General features: G+C 42.4%; 1 protein-coding gene across 1 annotated transcript in view; it reads left to right on the forward strand.

Annotated features, from left to right (window-relative positions):
• Positions 1-19,238, forward strand: part of DACH1 (dachshund family transcription factor 1) — a 653,381-nt gene that overhangs the window by 324,009 nt on the left and 310,134 nt on the right. The window contains exon 5 of the mRNA XM_060235063.1: positions 2,803-2,964. Within this exon, the coding sequence (XP_060091046.1) occupies positions 2,803-2,964 (162 nt within the window). The remainder of the gene's footprint in view (positions 1-2,802; positions 2,965-19,238) is intronic.

A 19,238-nucleotide genomic window follows, 5' to 3' on the forward strand; every position in this document is an offset into this window, starting at 1 on the left:
TAAATGAATAGCAGCGTTAAAGCATTAAACTTCTAAGTATGTCACATGGGGGGCAAAAGCTGTGAGGTTTTAATGAATAAATGTATTTAATGCATAAAAAGCCTAAGCTAATTTTTAAAAATTCCTTTACTAACGTCTTTATTGGAATTGGGGAGGGGTGGGGGGAGAGAAGCCGCACTTCTGTTCAGTCCTTCCGCTGTGGTGGTGGCAATTTCATATCCCTGCATCTTGCTAATCTTCTGGCTCCCCAGAAGTAAACAATAGATTTCATAAATTAGAAATACGGGCTTCAGAACATGCCTCTAAAGATAAAAAACAAGGCCATAAACATTTATGACTGAAACAAACTAGATTGTTCAAATGCTGCCATGATGTATCATGTATATCAATATGGCACTGATATCAGTTAGAATGCAAACAAGCTTTTAAATGATGTGCCCCTTCATTTCAGCTGGAGAATCCACTTTACACCATCTGCCTATCAGATGGTTAGGAACCAGGACTGCGTATTAATGCCACATGTTCGATTCCCCCCCCCTCCTCCTTGTAATGGTTAGATTCATATTGCTAATAGCTGTGCAGGAGCACCGTCGATGGAATTTGTGTGACGCTGGAGTGATGAGATATTTATAAAGTGGCCTGTCTCACTGAATAATCAGCAGGAAGAATGCCAGACATAAACAACTTATCAATTTCAGAATATTAATGATAACTACTGCCTGCAACTGTAATAGGGTGATTTTTTTTGACACATTTGTTTACATTTTGGAGCAGATACTGGCAAAAAAAAAAGTGAAGAAAGAATGCTTTAAAAATCAACATTGTTATGTCTGTATTTTGGATATGCTTTTTAATTGTTTTTATTCTAAGCATATAAATCACATGTGCTATGCACAGTAGTTAACAGTATTTTCAGATAACTATAGAAAATGGCTGTCTTATTTGAAATGCCTCATCTGAACAGGAAAAAGAAAAGAACAAATCACTAAGATCACAGTGTTTATAGGTATTATCTCTTTTCCCACTATAACTATCAACTGCGAAAAGCAAAGCTAGAAATAAAGAACACACCAAATACTAATTTTAACAGTAGTTAATTCTGACATTAAAGCAGAGGTGTTTGCTTTTGTATATTGACATCCTTTGGTTGAATTTTCTTTACAACCAGAGGGAGGGACGGTGGCTCAGTGGTAGAGCATCTGCTTGGTAAGCAGGAGGTCCCCGGTTCAATCCCCAGCATCTCCAACTAAAAGGGTCCAGGCAAATAGGTGTGAAAAACCTCAGCTTGAGACCCTGGAGAGCTGCTGCCAGTCTGAGTAGACAATACTGACTTTGATGGACCGAGGGTTTGATTCAGTCGAAGGCAGCTTCATATGTTCAACCAGTGTGTTCTAATGCTTGTAGAACACAGGAGTTTCAGGAACAGTTTGGATGGTATAATGGAGCACAATCCACAGTATGCATTCCACTCTTCTGCCTTTGCAGTGCAGCCACAAAACCTCTGCAGAGCTAGCTGGACCACTCACAGTGTAATCTTGCCAGGCAGTAAAGGTCTTGTGGAGCTGAAGGTCCTGTTTAGCAACCGTTGAATCCATTACTCTAGACTTGGGGTCAAGGGGCCTGCGAATCCCAGGTGTGGTTTTGCCTGGGCTGTGAATCCAACAGAAAATCGGCATAGCACCATTCAGGTCCATATGGCGCAACAGGATTGTGAAGTGGGCTGTACTATGCTGAGGTGTTATGAATGCTCTGTTTTGAACATAGACATTAGGTAGAACTGGATAATTAAAGTTTGTTAGTGAATTCATATTGAGTTGTGTATTTAAATCTGTTCTAGAACTGGTAATTAAAAGCAAGCGTATATGCATTGCAAAAGAATTACTCACAATTGTGTGGGGTATGTATATGCCATAATAACAGATTGATAATGACATGTGTGTATTCCCCCCACCCCAGACACCAAATATTGGTCATGCATAGTCCATCCTTTCTGGTGTTGCTATTTTGAACATTTTTTGGGGGGGGTGGGGGGGCCCTGGTCGTTATATCCGGTTCTGAAACAAGATCGAAAGCCTGTTCAAAAGGAGAAGCAACAGCCCTTTCACTGGGAACGAGTGAGTTTTTGCTTATGCTTGGGATTCTTTTGGGCCTCATTCATTGGCGCATCCCTACAGTAATGAAGTAACATAGCTGAGAGGCAGCCAACAAGAATACCATTTTATGAACAGGCAGTAGATTGAAATGGTGCACTCCGGGGTCACCTCAGAGAAGTTGCAGTGAAGATAAGGGAGCAGGTGGTCTTTCAGAAACATACAGTCAAAGCCAATAAGTTGTCTCATATAATATCTGTGTTAAGACTAATCCTTTTGATATCTTTTAGTTTAAAATAAGTGTGTGGTTCCCCTTAGGCTATGGAAGCCAAGTTAGCATCCATCCCTGAGGGCTTAGAACATCAGTGGACATTTTTGCCAACTATTACTGATGGAAAATTTACATTTTCTAGAAAAAAGACATGATAAATAGCCACTTCAATTTTATTTCATATGGCTGATTTTCTGTAGAAATAAGAAACTCTTTTTTTAAAAAAAATCTCCCATTGGTATTGCATTTAAATACACCAGGAGGAAAATATGGCTTTCTGAGCCTTGTGCTGCTGAAATTGCCTTCCAGTAACTTCTACTAACTAGTGAGTTGCTTGAGGAAGCCTTGAGTTCAGATGGTGCAAGCAACAAATGATATAAATGCAAATGGAAAATTGGTGAGAAGTTATGATTTCATTAGTTCCATCCTGTCCCTTTTTAGGTCTCACAGCTGCTGCAGCCGCAGCCGCAGCTGCCACCAATGCTGCCATTGCAGAAGCAATGAAGGTGAAAAAAATCAAATTAGAAGCGATGTCAAACTATCACGCCAGTAATAATCAGCACGGAGCAGAGTCCGAGAATGGAGACCTGAATTCTAGTGTGGGTAAGTTTCCAATCTAACAGGAAAGTCTTAAATTGAATGATGCCATAGTCAGTTTCAGTAGCAGTCCTTACCTTTTGGTGAAAGGGTCGCGGGAAAAGAAGTAATATTTTATGTGAGTTTTGGCTTCCTTGAATACATAAACTAGTAGAATTTGTGCTTTTTCTTGAAGGATGTACCCTTTTCTGATAATTCCCTGCAGTTCCAAATTGGTTTATTCTCTAAAAGAATGGCATTAGATTGCTAACTGTTCTGCAGTTGTAGGCTTAAATGAAGTTGTCATATCAAAGCATCCCACCATCTTGATCCTTATTTTAGAACATATAAAAGAAAATATTTCTTCACCCAAGAGTAATTAACACATGGAATTTATTGCCACAGAAAGTTGTTTTGGTTACAAGCATAGACAGCTTCAAGAGGGGAGGATAACATATGTAGCAGAGATTCATTGGTGGCTAGTAGCCACAATGTATAAATGGAAAGCTATGTTTGGGGTAGTGATTCTTGGTGCTCGGGGAAAATAGCGGGAGGGCTTCTGGAGTTCTGGCCTCACGGTGGACATCCTGGTGGTATCTGGGTTTTGGTCACTGTGTGACACAGAAACTGATTCTGCAGTAGCAGTTGCTCTGCCCCAGGCTTCTGCTTTCCATGGCTCAAGCGATCAATTCCCCGCCCATGGCTCCCTCCAATTTCCCCTGCATCTTCCCGCTCTCTCTCTCTCTTTCTCTCCCCCTCTTCCCCAGCAACTGGTGGGGAATCAGTTGGTTGATCCGGGGAAAGCAGAAACCCAGGGGAGGAGCAACTGCTACTGTAGAATCTGTTAGAGTGTTGGACTAGAAGGGCCACTGGCCTGATCTGACATGGCTTTTCTTATGTGCTTATGATATTGACAATACATTCTTAACCACATTAAGCTAAAATATTTGGATACAACTTTATTTTTATTGGACAGACTGCTATTTGACCAATTTAAAGACAAATTCTTTGGCTTAATTAGTTTGTGAAACAGGCTAATAATTTGGACAGGTAGAAAGACAAAATATTTGGCCCTTTTCACATTACCAATCTAAACTTGATGTTATTCACTGTTGGCCTGATTTCGAATAAAGCAACACAGGGATGAGAGTTTCATAAAGCAAATTTCCTTATGTTAATGAGCTGTCTCTGAAGCACTATAGTCATTTCAAACAGTGCTGCTTCCCTCCCTTCCCCCCACAATCTTTCTCCGACTAAAAAAAACGGCTGTAGCACTTCTATAGTGTCACCATTGAGATGCATTGACTCCATTGGGTCAATGCGTCTCAGTGGTACTGCTATAGTGCTATAGCACTCACCTTAAAAAAAAGTCCCAGAAAGATCACACAGAGAAAAAGGACAGGGAAAAAAGTGGCATTGTACGAAGTGCTATGGACTTTTTAAACAGCACGCCACAGCGATTCAGATTCTGCTAGCAGCTAGTTACAAAAACTGGACTCTCTGAAATCCATTAGCAACCAGTTACTAAAATGGAATACAAAGGCTGTTTGAAAAGGGTTTCATGTCTTTCAGGTCTGGTGATAAAATAGCAAAAATGACAATAGCAATTTTTGTTTTGTTTTGTTTTGTTTTCTTTGTTTTCTTTTACCATTATGAACAGTTTCTTAATAGTATTTTTTTCTGCATTAGCCAGTTGGGACAGTTATAAGTCTTTTCTGATTAGTCCGTTAAGAGTGATCTGTTTATGGATGTCACCAATCTGTTTTGCTAAAATATACTTTCAAATTACACCAGCTTTTAAGGTCATTCCATTGTAATGGCTCCCTTCTGCTCTCCAAGATAAATGGAGAAGAGTGCAGCGAAAGAGGAGTTTTGGTACTGTTAACTATTGTACATGGCAGGGGTCGCGTAGACATAAAACAGACATGACAATCTAATACATTCCTCTCTTTTTTATATTCTGCAATTTTTTTGAGGTTATTCTTAAGGATGACAACTTGACAACTTTTTTGTTCTAAATCGTTCTGTACATATTTATTATTTAACCTGTACTCCAAGAACAAAAGCAACAAATGTGTACGTGTCAGCAGATTTTGAGGCCAGTTTTTCCTTTATTTTTTTCCAGCAATAGGGAGGGGAAAGCCACACACATACAGGTATTGCTAGAGGAAACTGTTTCACTTGTGATGAAGACAGATGAGGCCATAGGACTTTGATCATTAGCAAAAGAAGGGTAACAGCAGGTGGGGTGGGAAGGGGGAATAAAAGAAATATTAGGTTGCAAAGGGGAGTATAGTTAGCTACATTGGGACCTGTAGGTGGGTTGTCTTTAAGCCCTTGAGGAAAGGGAAAAGATTTGGAGCATTTTCTACTTCTGACTTAGATCCCAGTAGGCAGCTGTGTTGGTCTGAAGCAATAGAACAAAGCAGTAGATAAGTGTACCTTTAAGACCAACTAAGTTTTATTTAGAATGTAAGCTTTCTTATGCTCTTAAGCAGATGAAGTCTGCTTAAGAGCATATGAAAGCTTACTTTTGACTTGTAACACAACGTAAGTAAAATGGCTACTTCGCCAGTGGCATTCTTATGAATATATGAAGCTGCCTTATACTAAATCAGACCCTCGGTCCATCAAAGTCAGGATTGTCTACTCAGACTGGCAGCGGCTCTCCAGGGTCTCAAGGTGAGATTTTTCATGCCTATTTGCCCGGACCCTTTTTAGTTGGAGATGCCAGGGATTGCACCTGGGATCTTCTGCTTACCAAACAGATGCTCTACCACTGAGCCACCGTCCCTCCCATTCCGTCCCATTCTTAGCATGGTTCCAAGACTGCTTAATTTAACCGTTACCTTGATCAACAAAAGCTTTAGTGAATCAGCTGGTGAGGACCCAGCTTCATCCGTAGGGCGTGTATGTGGAGGATACTTTGGTTCTTGTGCACTCCGGCAAGAAGAGGAGACTGGATGTATACCCTGCCCTCCCTTTGGAGTCTGAATTCAGATGGCCAGTTTGAGCTAACATAGGACGGCCCCCAGGCAGATTAAAAAGCAAGGTCAGACAGGCACAGCTGCCTCCCATCCTGCTCCTGCACTCACCTCTGACATCTCTGAGACGGATCAAATAGCTACCACTTGGGAAGTGGCAGCAAATTCTTCTGCCGCTTTCCGTCTGTCTTTCCAGGCATCTAACCATGGGAGCATGCAAGCGAGGCAGATGGGTGGTGTAAACCAACCAATCCTCTCTAGGTGCTCACCGATACGCTTAAAAAAAAAACTGCCCAGAGAGCATGAGCATATGGCCAGTAAAAATGAAAGCAAAAAAGAAACCTAAACTTCACTAAAGGGGTGGCATGCAAGAACTGTGTGAGTGCGCCAAAGCATCCCCTGCACAATATACGGGTGCATTGTGCAGGAGCCTCAGAGTGGTTTACAGACTTCTTCCCTTCCTCTCCCTACAACAGACACCCTTTGAGGGAGGTGGGGCTGAGAGAGCTCTGAGAGAACTGTGATTGACCCAAAAGTCACTCTTCAGGTGCAAGTGGAGGAGTGGGGAATCAAACCTGGTTCTCCCAGTTTAAAGTTCACACGCTTAACCACTACACTAAACTGGCTCCCAGTGCCAAAGGCAGTAGTTATAGAAGGATTTTACTACTGTCAGCGACTAATATTTGTTTGCTGAATGTCAAATTACTGTACACTTTCTTCAGCATTTCAGGAGCTAGTCAGTCTACACTTGAAGCTGCTTTCTACTGAATGGGATCATTGTTCTGTCAATGTCACTACTTCCCAATCTGACTGGCTGTCCAGGGCTTCAGGTGGAGGTTCTTCACATCACCTGCTGCCCATTCTTTATAACAGGTGTCAGGGATAATGAACCTATGACCTTCTGCATACGAAGCAGATGTTCCACTGTTGGGTCATGGCCCTTTGAAAGGCACCTCATAAGAATGCCCCATTGATAACAAAGATGAAGGCCAAGTGTGGTTTAGAGTGTTAGATGAGGATCCGGAACAAATGCTCTTTCAACCAAACAAGGAAGAGGTTCTCCAAATGATAGAGGAAGAGACAAAATACTTTACTTCTAAACAGAAAAATCAAGCAGTAATGATATGGATAATTATAATCAAATTCACAAACAAAATATTTATATTCATAAAAATGGTGTAGCACAGGAGTGGCTAACGGTAGCTCTCCAGAAGTTTTTTGCCTACAACTTGCATCAGCCTCAGCCAGCATGGCCAATGGCTGAGGCTAATGGGAGTTGTAGACAAAAAACATCTGGAGAGCTTACCGTTGGCCACCCCTGGTGTAGCAGCATACCTATCACACTGTTGGATGTGTGCATAACAAAAGCCATAATCAAAAAGGTTATTTTAGGAAGCCTTTAGAGTTACTGTTGATATAAACAAGGGATAAATTAAATAGGTTGCTCTGTTCAGTCTTCTCTTGGTCTGAACTCCAAAGAAACCTGTGCCTTTATCTGTGTCATTCTTATTTTTAGATTGTCTTAGCACTGTTTTTCCTACACTTACAGTTTCAGGAATAAAGACATTTCCATCAGACTGATACAGATTTCCCTACCCTCACCTGCAGCTGAAAGAATAAAAACTAATAATAGAACTAGGTTAATCAGTATCTGACAATGAGGCTATAACTAGCTATTGTCTTAGTATACAATAAGCAATTTACAGGCGACATTATTCTTTCTGGTTTCAGTGACTCCTGCATTGATTTCGTTTCTTTTCTTTTCTTCAAATTCAATTCCATGACCAACAAAGAACACACTTGAGAACAGATTGTTTATGTGCTATCAAATCCATTCATAGTTTGGGCTTAAAATTCATGATTTGGGGAGGGGGTCATGGCTCAGAGGTGGGACATCTGCTTGGCATGCAGAAGATCCCTGGTTCAATCCCCAGCATCTCCGGTTAAAAGATCTGGTAATAGGCGATGTGAAAGACCTCTGCCTGAGATCCTGGAGAGCTGCTGCCAGTCTCAGTAGACAATACTGACTGTGATGGACCAAGAGTCTGAATCAGTATAAGCAGGGGAGGAATTCTAGCAGGAGCTCCTTTTCATATTAGGCCACACACCACTGATTTAGCCAATCCTCCAAGAGCTTACAAAAAAGAGCCTTGTAAGCTCTTGGAGGATTGGCTACATTAGGGAGGTATGGCCTAATATGCAAAGAAGCTCCTGCTAGAATTCCACCCCTGAGTATAAGGCAAGCTTCCGTGTGTATGTGTTCCATGGTGCTACCAAAGTTTTTAATTCCTTAGTTTGGAATATGAACTCCTGCAAGTTACAGTGCTTACATCCAACAGGAAGTGAACTTTACAGTGCTGTGAGGTCTTCTGTGGTCTTTGTTGCTGTTTATGTAGCTCTGACCTGCAGTTGGCATCCCTAACATGAACATCAAAAATTAACCAAAAAATAAAGGGAAAACATATTATGTGCATGTACAGAATATATATTTTTAATAATATGAGATAATTTAGATTTTCTTACTGAAACAACAATCTTTTTTTAAAAAATGTGAATATTGCAATCTGGGAAATATTTTCAAGGCAAATAATTATGAATTTCGACAATACATTTTATAGCCATGTAGTCAGTGAATTTCAAACCTTATTCTGGTCATCCCTATGATTCTGTGTGGGAAGACTGATACCAATTTCACACTAGACCTTTAATCCTGGTTTAGCCCTGTCCCCGAGCTGACAATCTACACTAAAATCATAGAATTATAGAGTTGATTTCTCTGGTTCTCTGATTCTAGTGTAAAATGTCAGTTTGGAGACAGAGGTAAACTAGGATTAAAGGTCTAGTGCGAAATTGGTCTGGTAATAGCTGATAAACAGAAAGATAGCTTCCTTGCCCATGTGTTGGGGGTACAGGGAGTGGTGGATCATTTTAGGGCATGTTGTCCATCCCATAGAAACTGCAAGTGACTATTAGAACATGCCCCAATACATGAGGATTCTTCAGCAAAGAAGTTCAGGTATAAATTTAGGGTAGGAATGTTGAAAAGTAACAGAGTAAGCTGATCTCTTGTGCCATAGCTGAGGGAGGTCAGAAACCAGTCTAGTTATCCTGGGTGTAAACCTGCTGTTTCGTTCAAGCCACTGGGATTTGTGCTGTTTAATGGGAAGTGGATTGCATATCAGTTTAGAGATTTCTTCCGAGTTTTGATCAGGGTGTGTGAGCAAATGAAGCTGGGCAAGGCAGAAAATGTGGTTAGGATTGGTTAGATTCATATATATGAACATATGAAGCTGCCTTATACTGAATCAGACACTTGGTCCATCAAAGTCAGTATTGTCTTCTCAGACTGGCAGCGGCTCTCCAGGGTCTCAAGCTGAGGTTTTTCACACCTCTTTGCCTGGACCCTTTTTTGGAGATGCCAGGGATTGAACCTGGGACCTTCTGCTTCCCAAGCAGATGTGCTACCACTGAGCCACATTCCCCAAGCACATACCTGAGAAAGATAGTTATCTAACTTCAAACAACTGCAAATACCTGCACCTTTGCCAAAATGCTCACTGAGGTACAAAACGATAAAATGTTCAACACGAATTTCAGTGGTTGCTGTCTCCTTGGCATGCTAGTGAGAACACAGTGAAGTTTTAGACTTTAAAAGGAAAATTAGAGTATGCAGACTGAATTCTTGCCCTTAGTTGCAAATAATGTTATACTTTTAATTGGAAACTTAGAGCCTGTGTGTGTGTGCTGGGATTCAGATTAGGGCAGGGAGAGAAGGGATTTAACTCTATGCATGATATCCTTGACTGAAACCCCCAGGTTGTTCTTATCCATCAAATGGTGGAGGGCACAAGTAAGTCTATGCTCTCCCCCTCCCCTCCAGGACTCATAATAATAGTTCCAGTTGGAATGATAAGAGCTGGAATGGAAATGACTGGGTCATTCTAATGTAAACCTCCATGGGTCCACAATCCCAGACACTCTAGGTGTTGCTGTTGCTCTAGAAAGCTTTCAGGGTTTCTGTCGCACTTCGCTTCCCAGAAATACTGGGGTTCAGCCTTGATGCTCAATCCCTCTTGTATCCTTTCCCCCCATTTTAGCTCAACCTAGCCCAGTCTTTTCAGAGCTCAGAAGCTAAACAGGGGTTGTCCATGGTTACTACTAGAATGGGAGACCATCAAGGAAGGATAGAGTTGAACTTGCTACGTGGAAGAAAGTTATGGCATACCACTTCTACTCATCTCTTGCCTTGAAAACCCCAGGTCCTGCGGTCACCATGAGTCAGTTGTGATGATGGCACACAATTATTACTATCTTGGATTGTAGCCCGAAGACAAGGTCCTTCTGTGTGTTTTTGCTTTCTTTGTTTCTTTTTCCCTTACAGCACCTGATTACTATGAGTACACTATAAATAATAATAAGACTAGTATGATAATAATAAAAATAGCAGTGAAAGGTTATGGAATAAAAGGATCTAAAGGAGATGAATGACATTTATAATTAATAATTTCTCACCTCCCTAATTGAGTGCCACGGCTTTGAGCTTGCAACTTCCCACTAGAATTATCCTTTGAAGTGAGAAGTGTCTATGTTGGGGTTCCGACTCGGCATTAGGAAAATATATGGTCTTGATCCTCCCCCCTTCCACTTTTCCCAGCAAGCTGTATTCTTTTAGTTTAATATTTGCTCACTACGATGAGATCTAGTCTACATGATGATAAACAGTCTGGTACTGGCTTCTGAAGGTGACCTGTCAGTTCATGTGGACAAATCCCCTGCTTCCTGAAATGTACAAAATAAATCATTAAAGCGGGCAGGTGCTCATTCCCAGTTTTAAATCACCATAGATTTATGATTTGAATTAATGCTTCATTTGGTCATAGAAATAGATGCTGAGACAAATGATATGCAGCAGTGGTTGGGATTCCATACTGTAGCCATCCTAATATTGATTACTGAGATGCCGTTGCAATCTCTTGTTTATATCAACCTGTGACTGGTTGGCTGATACCAGCAACACTGCAGATAAGAAGGAAAAATGTCCTGGATTCTTTTTAGTGGCAACTTTACACACCAGGCGTGGAGCCCAGATAAATTATTTTGCTTTGCTTGTTGAAAAGAAAAATAACTCCTTTTTTTAAAAAAAAAGATCAACTTTTGAAACTGCAGTTTTGAAGAGTGGCCATAGAAATGCAAGATTAAGAACAAATCCCATTTCTATTTAATAGCAAGTGTGTTATTACCGTCATTGCATTTGGCAATGCAGATTCCCGACTTTAGCATTACCCATGTGTTTCATCTGAGCCACACCAGATGAAACACACAGAGATCAACAAGTGGGTTTCCAGCAAAAATTTCAATTACTAAATAGCAGGTACATTGCTCTCCATAACTAATGTTTTGCTTTTTGCACTTTTCCTTGAGTTGACTTTCAGAAGGGACCTCCAAAACCTTTTCTTACCCAGTAGAGAGTAAACTAACATGGTACACTCCGGTGTGGTTTTTGCTTTTTGAACTGCTCTTTATACTTCAGTTTAAACAGCTATTGTGTCTGATTCCCTCATGACTAAACAACATACAATATCACTTCAAGGCAAGGAGAGTTAGGCTTACAGCGCAATCCTATGTAGAATTACTACAGGATAAAGTTGGAGCAGCTCTACATGTGATTGCCCTCTATAGCTAGCTGTAAATGAAGAAGTTCCCAGTTCATGAATTGCTTAATGTCATTAACCTGTTGGATGGCCCAAAGCAAGCCCTATTTTCTCACTGTCAGTGGTGTGTCCATTTGCAGCTGATGACCCCATGAGATCATGGGGTTTTCAAGGCCAAGAGATCAGCAAAAGTGCTTTGACATTACCTTCCACTGCACAGCTCAGCCCCAATCTTTCTTCATGGCCTCAGATTCAAGAACTGACCCTGCTTCGCTTCTGGACTCTGATGAGATCAGATTAGTCCGGGCTTTTAGGGGCAGCTGCATTTGCAATATAGAAACTGTAATATTAACTTTCCTTCTGAGGCTGTTTTTACAGTCATGCAGGTAATTTATGCAAGATGCTTTGAGCCTCAAAGTGCTGCTGTAAATGTAAAGGCAACAACATGGACATTTTGCACATTAGCACAGCTGGCCTTAGAGTTTCTGGCACCCTAGGTAAGGCTTTCTCGCACCCCCCCCCCACTGATAATGTCACCAAGTAACATGGGGTGCCCAGTTTGGCACTCCCAGAAGGCCGGCACACTAGGCAATCACCAGGGTCAGCCCTGCACATTAGCATTAGAAACATTTCTGAAACAATTCCTGGCACTGGGGAAATCCTTGGTTTTGTGTGTCCTGTAGTGCATATTACAGTTTTCTGTGGCAGCCAGAAGTTAACGAATGCAGAAACTTCTGGGAAGCCTCTATAGAGAAGTAATTTCTTGTAGTAGACTATGCATGTCAAAATGGGCAAGCAGTATGGTAACTAACCCCTGATGGGGACCTCCCCTGAAGAAAATTGCTCATTTGGAGGGTGGACAGTATAGTGCTACACCCTGTTGACATTCCTCCCCCCCCCCCCCAACCCCACTTCCCAAGTCTTCACTCCAAGCTTTCAGGAATTTCCCTACCCAGAGCTGGCAACCCTATTGAGTAGTGAGGTGAAGGATGTATATAAACCTAAAAGAAAGTACAAAAATATAAGAAAGACGAACAACCATCTTTGTTGTCAGCCAAAGGAGAAAAGTACTGACTCCCCTGTCCCCACCCCATTCTTAAACTTGACTGCTAGGAAAACAGGGTACAAAATTCCTATGGCATTATCCAGCGGTCTAAGAAGAACTTTTTGCCATTACCTAATATCTCTGCCACATATCTCGTAAACAGCGATCAACAATGGCAAATTACTTGCAAGGTAGGAAATGAGTTCATTTATAATGTGATCTCGAAACAGATGTTCCAGAAACAAATCTCATTGTTTAAATGGCAATCATACTTTTAAAAAAACTCCTGCCATTATTTCTTGGAGGAAATGAAGCAATCAGAAATGCTTCAGTGTCCTCTGTTTCTAAACACTGTTAGGAAACGTAAGCCTGGCTCAGATAGCACAATCCTTGAGCAACCAAGAGATGTGTCGAAAATGGAGCGGTGTTTTTGACACATTAGACTTCCTTTTTTGAAAAAAATCCTCACACATCTACAACATTCAAAACAGTAAGGACGCATTGATGGCAAGCCAAGAATTCTTGCTGAACAGAAACCGTTGCTTTTCTTAAATGTGTTCCGTAGGTTTCTTGGCCTGTAAAAGGGGGGGGGGGGAGAATATCAAAGCAATTGATTAGGAAATATTTGTCTTGAGCGGCCTCCTCCAAGAACAGAACAGTCTAAAATGCAGTCATTTCCTTTCTCTTGATTCATGTGTCTATTTTGGAATGAAGAATTAATTTTATGGCTTCAGGAGGGTGGGGGGGGGGGGAGTTTCGGAGTCCTTGAGAAAGCAAATAGGAGGAAGCAGAACACATGCCGGCCACCGAGCAGAGCTTTTCAGCAGCACATCTGAATCTCTTCCTTGGCAATGTTAATGAACCTCAAATCCTCCCTATAATTAGATGAGGGAATTGCTTATATTTTCAAACAGATGATGCTGCTATAATGAAACGATTGACAGGGAATTTAAGACTGTCTACAGTAGTCATTTGGATTCTGGCTTTTTTCTCTCTCCTTCCTTAAGTTTTAAAAAGAAGATTGGCTGTAGACTCTGGTCCTAGGAGAGGCAGTAATTTACATAGAATGCTATGACAGGTGTCGTCGTACAGCGTGGAAATAAAATGGGAGAGGAGAGAGGATGATGGGCAGGTACACCACTGATTTGGGGAAGGGGGAGGTGGCCCCACGCTTCTCCTGCCTGAGTTCTTTAAAAGGGGCCGGGGCTCCAGAGATGGATCCGGATTGAGTGCACAGCTGTAACTGCTGATGAGCTAATTGCTCCTTATCTCTCAGCCCCATTCATCTTCATTTTTTACCAATTACTGAGAATTATCTGTGTTCTCAGTTGGATATGAGAGTTAATCCTTTTTGGTTAAGCTGGCAGTACTGTGAGCAGATTCCAAATCGGAGGGTGAAAAAGCCAGAGCGTGCTCTTTCTAAAAAAAGTCTCCCGTTCGATGGCCGCGTTGTTACTTCATATACATTTCTGCTGTTGTTTAGCAGATTTGTGCTTTGGCATCTTTTCACTTTTCTTTCTTTTCTTTTTATTTTTTTGCCTTGAATTAATATATAACTTCCTTCCTCTCTTTTCCAGGCAGATTAAAAATAGAGGTTATGTCTAATTCAATTGTATTTCTCCGAAGTCGCACTTCAGAAGAAAAAATAAGTCTCACAAGGCAAATGTCAGCTCCAGCAGATAGTTATAATTCACAAATCTCCTTATTACATATATATATATTAAAAAAATTAACCACAAGAATGTAGAGATCTAGAATAATCTGTCAGATAAGAAGACTGTAGATTTATACCCCGCCCTTCTCTCTGAATCAGAGACTCAGAGCAGCTTACAATTTCCTGTATCTTTTCCCCTCACAACAGACACCCTGTGAGGTGGGTGGGGCTGAGAGAGCTCTTACAGCAGCTGCCCTTTCAAGGATAACTCTGTGAGAGCTATGGCTGACTCAAGGCCATTCCAGCAGCTGCAAGTGGAGGAGCGGGAAATCAAACCCGGTTCTCCCAGATAAGAGTCCGCACACTTAGCCACTACACCAAACTGGGTCTGAGACTTCCTGAGCCTGAAAGGGAGTTTTACGGAACAGGGTGGGGTGGGGGTGAAAACCTGTCATTTGAAAACTCCAGAATATTAGCAGTTAACGTGGGGCTCTTAAAGCACTGTTGGGCCTCCTTGCAGTTCCATCACTTCTATCCTTTTACTGTTGGAAAGTCCGAAACAATCTCTTTGATGTAACAACCTGAACAACAATTAGCAAATTTCTAAAAAGGGTCGGTAGAGCACTAGTGCATTCATACAGAGTAGTCAATAAGTGTATATAAAAAAGGGCTTTTTAAAGGCCAAAGACAAATCAGGTACTACATGTGTTAAAACTTTGGTTGCCGGGCAATCGGCAGGAGATCAGTGACATCAAGGATGCTCATCAGTGAACACATTACATCACTTCCCGGAAAAACCCAGAAGTGATGTCGAGAGGTCAGAGCAATGGCCTGTTTTCTCACCTGACCATAGGACGCACCTTCCTCCTGGGGGGCGAGCCGCTGCCTCCGCCTCCGATCCCGGTGCTTCCCCCGTGCCTGCCTGCCTGGCTCCAGCTTCTTCCAGCAAGTGCTGGGATCGCTCCACGCTGCCCCCACCGCAAACCCAGTGCTTCACGAGCGCCGGCTGCGGAGGGTGCAGCGTGCTTCCTCCGTGCCTGTCTGCCTGGCTCCAGCTCTGATGCTTACAGCAAGCGCCAGGATCGCTCCCTCTGCCCTCTGATCCCGGCGCTTGCTGTAAGCATCAGAGCTGGAGCCAGGCAGACAGGCACAGAGGAAGCACGCTGTCCTCTCCACAGCCGATGCTCGCAAAGCGCTGGGTTTGCGGAGGGGGCAGGTGCTTCCTCCATGCCTGTCTGCCTGGCTCCAGCTCTGATGCTTACAGCAAGCGCCGGGATTGGAGTGCAGAGGGAGCAATCCTGGTGCTTGCTGTAAGCGTCAGAACTGGAGCCAGGCAGACAGGCACGGAAGAAGCACACTACCCTCTCCACAGCCGGCGCTCGCAAAGCGCTGGGTTTGCAGAGGGGGCGGGTGCTTCCTCCGTGCCTGTCTGCCTGGCTCCAGCTCTGATGCTTACAGCAAGCGCCGGGATCGGAGGGCAGAGGGAGCGATCCTGGCGCTTGCTTTAAACGTCAGAGCTGGAGCCAGGCAGACCGTATTTTTCGCATCACTTAAAATGGGTAAATCGATTTGTGACAACCAAACAAGTTTCGGATGGAGACGTTGCGTTCCATTCTGTTGGCAGTTCAAGAACGAGTATACCTGACATCCATCGATCAGTCCTAGGCGTATTTGCATGTTCCCAGTCGTCCAAGTCACAAACGGTTCCCCAGGTTTGCATGCGACGGAAAGCACTTCCAGGACCAGGCTTTGCCTTTTGGGCTCAAGTCTTCCCGCAAGTGTTTACAAAGATCCTAGTGGCCTTGGTAGCTCCTTTACAAATGGGGGGGGGGGCGTGGCTCTTCATTCGTATGTGGACGAGCTCTTGGTCAGGGCCCCTTCCTTCCAGCAGAGCCTGGAGGACACCAATCAGACTATTCAAATACTGCAGGACACCAATCAGACTATTCAAATACTGCAGGACACCAATCAGACTATTCAAATACTGCAGGACACCAATCAGACTATTCAAATACTGCAGGCCCTAGAAAGGGAGCTTCTTCCCTCTTTGGCTCTGAAGCGCTACGCAGATTAAGGGATTCAATCATAAATTCCAATTCAGACGATTCAATCCTTTCTGGATTCTCATTATTAATTGATTATTGTAGTGCCAAAGCTAAACCTGTGATCTTGTCTAGGTCTAGTTTCTCCAGCTGGTTCGATAAAGATTGTTTAGCTTGGAAACAAGAACTGAGAGCTCATTTTAAAGAGGCTTGTCACTCCAAAGACCAATCAAAAATTAAGGCCTACATTGCTTACAAGACAGCCTACCTGGAGCTTACTACATCCAAAAAGAAAGTTTTCTTTCAGAATAAATGGGACCAACTTTACCACTCGATAAAATCTAACGATAATAAGGCTTTCTGGAGAATCATTTCAGGTAATCTAAAAAACAATTCTGTTACTGACCCAAATATCTCTGAGCAAACATGGGTTGATTACTTCTCTAACATTTTTGCTGCTCCACGTGTATCCCCTCCTATCTTAGCAAACCTCTCAGTTACTGATATGCCGGTCTGGCCTCCAGTAACTCTAGTGGAAATCAGTGAGTTATTGAAGGATTTAAAAGCGGGTAAAGCACCTGGCCCTGATGGCCTTCCCGCTGAGGTATTCACAAAGTTTGCCGATTGGTGGCTCTTGCCCCTTGCAAAATTGTTCTCTTTTATCGATCTGCATGGCTCCATCCCTGACTCTTGGCTTGACTCTATAATTATTCCAATATACAAAAAGGGGGGGTTGGAGTTACCAGAAAATTTCTGCCCCATTAGTTTATTATCTATAGTGGGCAAACTGTATGCAAAACATTTAGAACTCCGATTAACTGACTGGATGCGCCTAGGCAACATCATAGGTCCTGAACAGATTGGTTTCTCCAAAGGCAAATCTGCTATGGATCACTGCTGCACTCTGGCCTTCCTTGCTGAAAAATATATGCATACCGGGTCAAAAAAATTATACGCTGCCTTCATCGATTTGAAGGGTGCTTTTGATTCAATAGATAGAGCCCAACTATGGATCAAGCTAGGTCACCTGGGAATGGACCCTCGTCTGCTGTTTCTCTTGAGGAAACTTCATTCTAATACCTTTTGCCAAGTGAAATTTTCTTCTAGCGGTGACTTGACTAGTAAAATCCCAGTGTTAAAGGGGGTTAAACAAGGTTGCGTGCTGGCCCCGCATCTTTTTAATCTATTTTTAACTGACCTGGCACAATTTTTGAACCCTGTCAACAGTCATCCACCTAAACTTGCAGGCCGAGTGGTCCCCTTATTACTTTATGCCGATGACACTACCATCCTCTCTTGTACAAGAGTGCGCCTGCAAAGGTATTTGAATGCCTTTTATGACTACTGTAATTGTAATTCACTTACTATCAATTACACCAAATCTAAAGTAGTTGTCTTTTCAAACTGCTGGCGCCCACAGAGATGGTTTATTGGCAATTCAACAATCGAGCAAACAAAATTTTTTAAATACTTGGGGATCACTTTTAACCACAAGTTAAGCTGGGTTTCACATCGTAACAACACCGTCAACTTGGCTAAATGTTCAGCTGCTCAAATTAAACAGTTTTTCTTTGCAAGGGGCAACCAATTCGTTCCAGCAGCTATTAAAGTGTTCAAAGCCAAAACGCTTGCCCAAATCCTCTGTGGCATCCCTATTTGGATCTCAGCTTTTACCAGGAAAGTGGAGGGCATTCAAGCCTCATTCTTCAGACAAATTCTTGGTTTGCCAAAATGTGTGTCCTACTTTGCTCTCTGCTCTGAAGTGGGTCAGTCTTTGGTGGAGACAAAAGCCTGGATTGCAGTGTTTAAATTCTGGCTCAAAATTCATTTTAGAACAGATCTCAACAGCCTTCTTGATTGTATGAAAAGAGACCCATATATTTCATCCTGGACAGCAGTGCTTCTGTCTAAACTCAATCAATTGGGGTTAGAGGTAGATGATTTTTCTACCGCTGATGAGTCATATATCTTCAGATGTATTAAACTGAGACTATGGGAATCGGAGGAAATGAAATTACGGCCAACTGACCCTTATATTTGCTCTCCAGCTTCTTTAGGTCTTTATGTTTTTTGTGGCAAAATGCCCAATTATCTATCAGACCTAACCACTCCAAGTCATTGCAGGGCATTTATGTTGGCTAGACTAAACGCGTTTCCCTCCAAAGTTTTACAAGGGAGATATCAGCGAGTCCCTTTAGCCGACAGACTTTGCTCCTGTGGAGCAAATACCCCTGACTCAATCCAGCATATATTGCTTGATTGTTCTTTATACCATAACCTCCGTAAAGATTTATTTGGCAAGCTTTCTTTTTCTCCAGATTTGTCTATTCTGCCACCCTGTTATTATTTATTGAGTGATACTGAGGGGGTGATTAGTGAGGCTGTGGCAAAATTTCTGGCTGACATCCTTAAATTTAATTCTGACCATGTATGAATGCATCTGTAAGCTCGGTTTTATTTTGATTTTATCTCCAATGTTTAAATTTTTATATTCTGTGTATTTTTATCTGAATCTATTATGCCATTAAAGGTTTGGTATGGTATGGTACTGCAGGTTCATAGTTTCATGGTCAACAGGTCAAAGAGCAACCTTACTCCAACGCAAGAACTAGTGCATCTGCGTGTCCTGATCAATACTCAGAGGCACAAAGTGTTTTGTCGGAAGTACGACAGGTGAACCTCAGATCCTTGTTGGAGGAGGTATTATCCCTGAATCGGATGCCTGTGATGACTCTAGCAAAGCTTTTAGGGGTTCTGGTGTCGTGCCAGGATGTACTGTCTTGGGTGCGTTTCCACCTACGGCCCTTACAATGCTTCCTGATGCCTTATCAGCATGTGATAGCTCGCAAGCTGCACAAGCTAGTGTTTCCTCCACCAGAGCTGTGGACGTAACTTCAGTGGTGGCTGGAACCATCCCGTTTTCAG

Source organism: Heteronotia binoei, chromosome 3 (assembly GCF_032191835.1).
Source record: "Heteronotia binoei isolate CCM8104 ecotype False Entrance Well chromosome 3, APGP_CSIRO_Hbin_v1, whole genome shotgun sequence".
Taxonomy (NCBI): domain Eukaryota; kingdom Metazoa; phylum Chordata; class Lepidosauria; order Squamata; family Gekkonidae; genus Heteronotia; species Heteronotia binoei.